Here is a 9,007-nt window from a genome sequence, read left to right on the forward strand (position 1 = left end):
GAGCCCACTGTTGGGTAGGGGCTGTCTCTATATGTTGCCAATTTGTACTTCCCAAGAGCTTAGTACAGTGCTCTGCACACAGTAAGCGCTCAATAAATACGATTGATGATGATGATGCTTGGTACGTAGTAAGCGCTTAACAAATACCATCGTTATTATTCTAGACTGAAAGCCCGCTGTGGGCAGGGATTGTCTCTATTGCTGAATTGTACTTTCCAAGTGCTTAAGCGCTCAATAAATACGATTGAATGAATGAAGAGCCTCTATCTTGCAGCCCAAGTATAAAAACACCCGGTGGTGATCAAGTCTGGTCAGGGCAAGTTTGAGAGAGCCCAAGGAGCTGAGTGGGCAGAGGGCCGTTCCACTCTCGTAAGAAAGAAGACACTTCCAGGAAAAACATTTTTAATGCAAGACCTGACCCTCAGTTCCATTTGCAGTTCCCAACATCATTTCCAAACGCACAGGCAGCAGGGCAGAAGTGGTTGTGTGGTTTACAGGGCTTTCCAGATCATTTCTTGAACCCACATTTTTTCCCTAATCCGGCAATGGCCCCGGTGGCTTGCTCTGTGGTCTTGTCGACTCCTTCCTGGGTGGCCTTGACTACCTGTTCCACGGCTGGAGGAAGAAGAGAGATTGGTGGGACTGTCAGGTGGCTCCGGAATGGGTGGGGTTGGGGCCGGGCCCATCTGCTGGGCAGCCCGGTCTCGGGGAAGTGTGGGGGTGGGCGGCAGATCCAGACATTGCCCCCCAACAAATACTTTCTATAACCTCTGCCTTCTCCAAACCTGTGTCGTGTCCCTTCACTGACTGTGTGGAGATAATAATAATAATAATAATAATAATGATGGCATTTGTTAAGTGCTTACTATGTTCTAAGTGCTGGGGGGGATACAAAGTGAGAAGCAAGACTGCAAGCAAGAAGCAAGAAGCAAGACCAGCTTCTTGAAGCAAGAAGCAAGGTGAGAAGTGAGACGGTGAGCCCCACGTGGGACAACCTGATCACTTTGTATCCCCCCCAGTGCTTAGAACAGAGCTTTGCACATAGTAAGCACTTAACAAATGCCATTATTATTATTATTAAGGTGATCAGGATGTCCCACGTGGGGCTCACAGTCTGAATCCCCATTTTACAGATGAGGGAACTGAGGCTCAGAGAAGTTGTGACTTGCCCAAGGTCACACAGCAGACATATGGCGGGGCCGGGATTAGAACCCATGACCTCCGACTCCCAAGCCCGGGCTCTTTCCACTGAGCCACGCTGCTTCTCGAAAAAAATGGCAGCGACAAGGGTGGGATCTGCTGTCTCAGGGTCCAGCTCCAGGACCAGTTTGGGATTGGCTTGGGGACCGGCTCGGTGGTGGCTTGGTGATGGGCTACAGTGATCAACTTGATCAACTTGAAGCAGCATGGCTCAGTGGAAAGAGCACGGGCTTTGGAGTCAGAGTTCATGGGTTCGAATCCCGGCTCCACCACCTGTCAGCTGTGTGACTTTGGGCAAGTCACTTCACTTCTCTGGGCCTCAATTACCTCAACTGTAAAATGTGGATTAAGATTGTGAGCCCCTTGTGGGACAACCTGATCACCTTGTAACCTCCCCAGCGCTTAGAACAGTGCTTTGCACATAGTAAGCGCTTAATAAATGCCATCATTATTATTATTATCAACTTGGTGACTGGCTCGGTGACTGGCTCAGTGACCAGCTTGGTGACTGGCTTGGTGACCGGCATGGGGCCTGGCTAGGTGGCCGGCTGGGTGACTGGTTCGATGACTGGCTTGGTGACCAGGTTGGGGACTGGCTCAGTGACTGCCTCGGTGACCGTCTCTGTAACTGGTTCGATGACTGGCTCGGGGACTGGTTTGGTGACCAGCTGAGGGACTTGCTCGGTGACCGGCTCAGGGACTGGCTCAGTGCCCAGCTTGGTGACTGGCTTGGCCATCAACTCGGAGACTGCCTCAGTGACCAGCTCAGACACCTGCTCGGTGACTGGCTCAATGATAGGTTAGGTGATCAGCTCGGGGATGTGCTCAGTGACCAGATCAGGGACCTGCTTGGTGACAATCTCAGTGCTCTGCTCAGTGACTGGCTTCGGGTCAGATTTGAGGACCGTCTCAAGGACTGGTTTGGGGACGGACTCCGCAGCATTTCCCAGCTCTCTGGGTAGCAGCAGGGCCATTCCACTGACAGAGCTGCCAGAGATAATAATAATAATGATAGTATTTGTTAAGCTCTTACTATGTGTCAAGCACTGTTCTAAGCACTGGGGTAGATACGAGGTAATCAGGTTGTCCCACGTGAGGCTCACAGTCTTAATCTCCATTTTATAAATGCCTCACGTGGGACAACCTGATTACCTCGTGTCTACCCCAGTGCTTTCGAACAGTGCTTGGCACAAAGAAAGCACTTAACAAACTGAGGCCCAGAGAAGTGAAGTGACTTGCCCCAAGTCACACAGCTGATAAGTGTGCCCATCCCTCTGCCCATCTGCCAAGCTAGCTCTCTTCCTCCCTTCAAGGCCCTATTGAGAGCTCACCTCCTCCAGGAGGCCTTCTCAGACTGAGCCCCTTCCTTCCTCTCCCCCTCGTGCCCCTCTCCATCCCCCCCTTCTTACCTCCTTCCCTTCCCCACAGGACCTGTATATATATATATTTGCACATATTTATTACTCTATTTATTTATTTATTTATTTTACTTGTACATATCTATTCTATTTATTTTATTTTGTTAGTATGTTTGGTTTTGTTCTCTGTCTTCTCCTTTTAGACTGTGTGCCCACTGTTGGGTAGGGACTGTCTCTATATGTTGCCAATTTGTACTTCCCAAGCGCTTAGTACAGTGCTCTGCACATAGTAAGCGCTCAATAAATACGATTGATGATGATAAGTGGTGGAGCCGGGATTAGAACCCATAACCTCTGCCTCCCAAACTCCGTGCTCTTTCCACTAAGCCATGCTGTTTCTCTGTTAAGATAATTTGGGGGCAGGAACAAGTTTGGGAAAGGAACGGGAGGAGAAGGGGCGTGGGGAAAAATAGGAGGCGGAGAGGACAGAGACACACAGGCGTACCGGGAGGGAGGGGGTAAACATGGGTACACAAGAGGCTAAGGAGGAAACACACAAGCACACATGGGGAGGGACAGACAGACATGTGTGCACACAAATACACACACACACGTACACACACAGGTACCCACAGTTACGTAGAGGCCAAGGGAGTGGGGTGGTCTCAGTGTGACCATGCCTGAAGGTACAGGGATGAACTCTTTGAGGGCAGGGGGGAGGCTGTTCATGGAGGGCAACTTCCCAAGCGCTTAGTACAATGCTCTGCACACAGTAAGTGCTCAATAAATACGATTGAATGAATTAATGAATGAACAGTGTAGGCCTCTGGGAAAAAGCCTGGCATGTCCTGTGATGCTGAATGAATGATGGCATTTGTTAAGTGCTTACTATGTGCAAAGCACTGTTCTAAGCACTGGGGGGATACAAGGTGATTAAGTTGTCCCACGTGGGGCTCACAGTCTTAATCCCCATTTTACAGATGAGGTAACAGAGGCTCAGAGCAGTGAAGTGACTTCCCCAAGGTCACACAGCAGACATGTGGCAGAGCTGGGATTCGAACCCATGACCTCTGACTCCAAAGCCTGGGCTCTTTCCACTGAGCCACGCTGCTTCTCTGGCGAGCAATGGATTCAATGAGGGGCTGGGGGGTTCCTGAGCCCTGGGGGCCTTTGGCTGGCCAGGGGGACAAACCCTCCGGGTTGATCCGGCTGTGGCCAGGCTCCTTCTCTGGGCATCTCCTACCTTTCTGTCCTGCTTCTGTGGCCTGGTCCACAATCTGTTGGGCCGCTTGTCCTGCCGCGGTCGCTAGAAGGGAAAAGAAGAGCCGGTGAATGTAGTTTCTGCCCCTGGGACCGTGCGGCTGGTCGGTCAACGGGACGGGGCAGGGCGGACTCCCAGTGAACAGAGGGGTGGATCTCCACCCCCTCACCCCCTCCTCCCCCTCTCCATCCCTCCCGTCTTACCTCCTTCTCCTCCCCACAGCACCTGTATATATGTATATATGTTTGTATGTATTTATTACTCCATTTATTTTATTTGTACATATTTATTCTCTTTTTTTTATTTTGTTAATATGTTTTGTTTTGTTCTCTGTCTCCCCTTTCTAGACTGTGAGCCCACTGTTGGGTAGGGACCATCTCTATATGTTGCCAACTTGGACTTCCCAAGCGCTTAGTACAGTGCTCTGCACACAGTAAGCGCTCAATAAATACGATTGAATGAATGAATGAATGAAAAGGAAGCCCCAAGACCGGAGCCTTTCCAGGAGCCTCACATCAGCCAGCCTGTTCATTCAGAGGGGTGGTGGTCCGTACTACAGCATCCGCACTTCCCCTTGGAGGAAATGGATGGGAAAGTGGGAGAGCTACTCAGGGGATCACTTGGCTGCTTTGGGCTATGTTTTCCTGGTGGATAGCAAGTTCTGACTGCGTTCACCATGCTGTCGGCCACAAGTCCAAACTGAGCCTGGATGGCACCTGACTCCTCAACCTAACTGGAGGTTACAATGGAAATGGGTAAGACAGGGTGTCAGGCCCAAACACCTAGTGGGGGCCAGCTCCCTGTCTTCTTCCCTTTCTCCCTCTCTCCCGGCTCTCCTTAGAAAGAATTTAAACAGGCCCGAGGGTGGAGAGGCTGAGGAACCCAGAAAGTTAGAGAATACAATCCCAGCTGAGCCTCCTCCTACTCTTTTTCCTCCTCCTCTTCTCCTCCTCCATCCTCCTCCTCCCTTGTCCCCTCGGATCCTCCTTCTTCTTGTCCTCTTCTTCCTCCTCCTCCATCCTCCTCCTCCTCCTGTTTCCTCTTCTCTTCCTCCTCCTCCTCCTCCTCATCGTCCTCCTCCTCCTCCCCCTTCCTCTGTTCCTCCTGCTTCTCCTCATCTTTGTACTCCTCCTGCTCCTCCTTCTCATCTTCTTCCTCCTCCTCTGCCTCCTCACAGCCCAGCTGAGCCCAGCTTAGCTACAGCTAGGTCTACAAAGGTCTGGGAAAGACCATTCATTCATTCAATCGTATTTATTGAGCACTTACTGTGTGCAGAGCACTGTACTAAGCGCTTGGGAAGTACAAGTTGGCAACATATAGAGACGGTCCCTACCCAACAATTTTGGCCTCCAGAATGGTCCAGGCAGATGGCCCTACTGAGAGCTCACCTCCTCCAGGAGGCCTTCCCAGACTGAGCCCCCTCCTTCCTCTCCCCCCTCCATCCCCCCTGCCTAACCTCCTTCCCTTCCCCACAGCACCTATATATATGTATATATGTTTGTACGTATTTATTACTCTATTTATTTTACTTGTACATATCTATTCTATTTATTTTATTTTGTTAATATGCTTTGTTTTGTTCTCTGTCTCCCCCTTCTAGACTGTGAGCCCACTGTTGGGTAGGGACCATCTCTATATGTTGCCAACTTGTACTTCCCAAGCACTTAGTACAGTGCTCTGCACACAGTTAGCGCTCAATAAATACAATTGATTGATTGATTGATTGACAGTAAGTAGACATGCTGGAAGGACTTAATCATCCTGGGAATTCTGCTCCTCATTCCTTTCCAGACGGAACTGTACCATACCTACAGTTCAAAGCTTTCTATTCACTGGAAGTTGTAGCTCCAGTGAACTGGACCCATGGGAAAGCAGTGCACATGAAAGGGAAGACCTAGAGTGAAAGGGAGTCACAGTGGGCCCTGTCAGAAGGCAGATCCATCCAAGGGCCACAATAAATCCACACCTGCCCTCTGACCTCCCTCAGCCGGGCAGGGGTGTCGGGACAATTTCCTTGCCTGGGGTGGTAGATACAAACCAGTACAGGTGTAACCAACTCCAGCTTCCAGCTCCAGCCCCCAGCCTCCCTGGATTTCTTCCACACATCCCTGCACATCCAACGAGGGGCTTGGAGCCCAGCAAACACCCACTGTGCATTCAGTAATGACATCTCTACGGGGTGGGAAGATGCAGTTTCCCCTTCCATCGGCTGCCTGCGATAGGCCAGGACCGGATTTCTGAAGGTCTCTGGGGCCACACGGACTGCCCCGTCCTGGCTCCGTAGTCTCAATAAAACTGTTCCCCAATTATTGCCCCTTTTATTTATGCCCCACCCGTGCCACAGGCCAAGACCTTCTGCGGGGCAGTCAGGCTAGGGCTGGCTGGGGACCTCTGAATCCCATGGAAAACCAGCCTGATCTCAGCCCCGACAGCCAGCCCTGAGATGCAGCAATGCTCACAGACCTGGGGAGTAACACAGGGTTTTCAGAACATAGGCCCAGAAGACCCTCTCAGGGCAAAACAAATGAGCTCTCATTTGGGCGAACACAACCTTCTTCAAAGCCCTACTGAAAGCTCACCTCATCCAAGAGGACTTCCCAGACTGAGCCGCCTTTTCCTCTGCTCCTCCTCCCCTCCCTATCGCCCCTACTCCCTCCCTCTGTTCTACCCCCCTCCCACCCCACAGCACTTGTACACATATTTATTATTCTATTATATATCTGTAATTCTATTTATTTTGATGCTATTGGTGCCTGTCTACTTGTTCTGTTTTGTTGTCTGTCTCCCCTCTTTTAGACCGTGGGCCCATTGTTGGGTAGGGACTGTGTCTGTTGCTGAATTGTACTTTCCAAGCGCCTAGTACAGTGCCCTGCACCCTATCAGTGCTCAATAAATACAATTGAATGAATGAATAAACTCCTGTGGGTGCGGACACAGGAAGTGGATTACCCAGCAGGAAGTGGCTCGTCCCAATCCTGGCAGGATGGCAAACTCGGGTAGAAAGCTACAAATCTGCAGTTCTAGCAGGCCTAAAACAAATACCTCAAAGCCAAGGCATTTTCGCCCTAAAATGGCTGCTCACATCCTGTGGTGGCCATTTTAGGTTCAGGATGGTCAAGAGTTATCTCATTGAGTTTCTCTCTCCTCCCAGAGGTGTGATGCAGACCCCTTCGCTCTTTAGACAAATATTCAGCCCTGGGATCTGCCCCTCGTAATTTTTCAAAATCACCCGCAGAAGGGAGACTTCCATGAGCTCTGCCTTTCCCAGTCCTTCCTCCTCTCTTGGGGCCAGTTTCTTTGGCCCAGCCTCCTTAGTCAGGCTCCTCCATCTGCCTTCCTTTCTCCTTTTTTCCCCTCCCTCCCTTTTCTTCCTCCTCCCTCCCTCCCTTAATGTGCCTGCTTCCTGGCCCTGCCCTCTTCTTGGGCCTCCCCCACATTTCAGCCACATGTTCCCAGAATCCTCCAAGGAATATAGCCTGAGGCAAAGTGTTAGCAATTTGGAGACTGTTCTTGGCTTGGGCTCTGGATTCTGGGAGCTTGGCCAAGGCCCCAGCATCCTGCTGCCTCTGTTTTCCCCAGAGCTCCCAACAGTGGCGTTCCTAGAGCTAACGGGACCATCAGCCATCACGGGGACCCTGGGCAGAGGCGGCGAGGGATACCCTGCCTTGCAGGAAGCTTTCCCTGGGCTCTCACTCTCCGTGCTTTCGGCCAGCCCCACGCCGCTGGGGTTTTGCGGTGACTATTATCTGTGAGACAACAGTCACTGGTCACCCGTCTCGAGGAAACAGGCCCCGTCCGACCCATATTCCTGCCAACTTCCCCTGTAAGCCCTGGGGGAGGGGAGAGCCACTCCCAGCCGTGCTTTGTGGGGAAGGATACCTTTAGAAAGGATGACCCTTTCCTGCCATCTGAAAGCAGGGAAGGAGAAGAGTAGGCATGCCAGCTCCATGGTAACTGTGGGAGGGTTGGGATCCCTTATGGTTCTTCTAGGAGCAACTGCCCCTTGGGTCCCAGAGTGGGGCAGAGGGCGGGCAGGGATGTGACCCAGGGATGAGGGCTCCATGGTTCCCTTAGAGAGGGAGAATGTCCAGCCGGATGGCCTTCAGGGGAGGTCTCTGGGAAAATAGCAGAGTTCGGATCAGGAAGCATCAAGCCCGGGCAGGCCTCCACCCTGTCTTCCCAGGGGCGTGGGGATCGGGAACGAGGTTGGTCAAGGACCCCTTCCTTCCCCTCAGCCAAGGCTGTGCCCCCCGCCCTCACCACCACCCTCAGGCATGGGGCGGGATGAGAGGGAGCAAAGGGGGCAGAGGGGACAGCCTCTTACCAGCATCCTGAGCCGCCCCCTCTGCCTGCTGTTTCAGGCCTTGGAAGCTCTTGCTAGCCATGGTCTCTGGGATGCGGTGAGTGGGGTTCAGTCACGGGTTGGTGGGGTGGAACCTTAGCTTTCTTCTCTGCTTGATCTGGTGTCCGCTACAGCTGCGACTGCTGCTGCTTTTATGTAGCCACTGGGCATGGCTCCACGCCCCCCGGGCCAGAGGGAGGGTGAGGCTGGGCAGGGCTGGCACCGTTCAGGGCCAGTCCCCTGGGGGTGGGTGGGAAGGCCTCTGAGTACTTTTCCACCCCGCCGGCAGCCCTCACGCACTAACCTTTTGTACTCTCCCTGCTCATAAATATTTCCCAGCCAATGTGAGCGGCAGGAGAAGCATCTGTGCTGCTGCTGCTGCCACAGGAGGTTGAATGCTCAAGTCCAGAGGCCGAGCCAGCCCCTTCCTGGTCTCCCGGGCAGGGGATGCTCCTGGGCAGTGGAGGGTCCTGGGTGGCAGGCGTTACTTGGTAGGGGAATGCTACTAGACCACAGATGCTCCCGGGTAGTTGGTGCTCCCGGGAAGAGGGGCAATCCTGGGCCGTGGGCACTCCTGGGCCGGCCCAGAGTCATCAGGAGAGATGATGGACAGCCAAGGGGCATGGCCTCTGTGGATGGGCACTGCCGCCACCTGGGCCCACCAAGCGCTGCTGTGGTCAGTGGATGGTGCAGCACACTCTGTCCCCCTGGGCCAGTGCTCTGTGCCCAGGGCTCTGTCCGTGCACTTGGGGGCACAGAAGGTGGCACAGCTGGCTCTTCCTCCTGTTGCCTCCTTCCACTTCTCCCCTCATTTTTCTCTCATCCTTCCAAGAAGCTGTCCCACCC

The 9,007-nt window shown here is 52.8% G+C and overlaps 1 protein-coding gene across 1 annotated transcript; it reads right to left on the reverse strand.

The window, feature by feature from the left end:
• Nucleotides 1-385: 385 nt before the first annotated feature.
• Nucleotides 386-8,332, reverse strand: ADIRF (adipogenesis regulatory factor). Its single transcript, XM_038744268.1, has 3 exons — nt 8,144-8,332; nt 3,802-3,864; nt 386-615 (listed from the first exon to the last, which is right to left on the reverse strand). The coding sequence occupies exons 1-3, from the start codon at nt 8,202-8,204 to the stop codon at nt 509-511; spliced, it is 231 nt and encodes a 76-aa protein (XP_038600196.1). The 5' UTR covers nt 8,205-8,332; the 3' UTR covers nt 386-508.
• Between the last annotated feature and the right edge of the window lie 675 nt (nt 8,333-9,007).

This window comes from Tachyglossus aculeatus, chromosome 3, assembly GCF_015852505.1.
Source record: "Tachyglossus aculeatus isolate mTacAcu1 chromosome 3, mTacAcu1.pri, whole genome shotgun sequence".
NCBI lineage: Eukaryota > Metazoa > Chordata > Mammalia > Monotremata > Tachyglossidae > Tachyglossus > Tachyglossus aculeatus.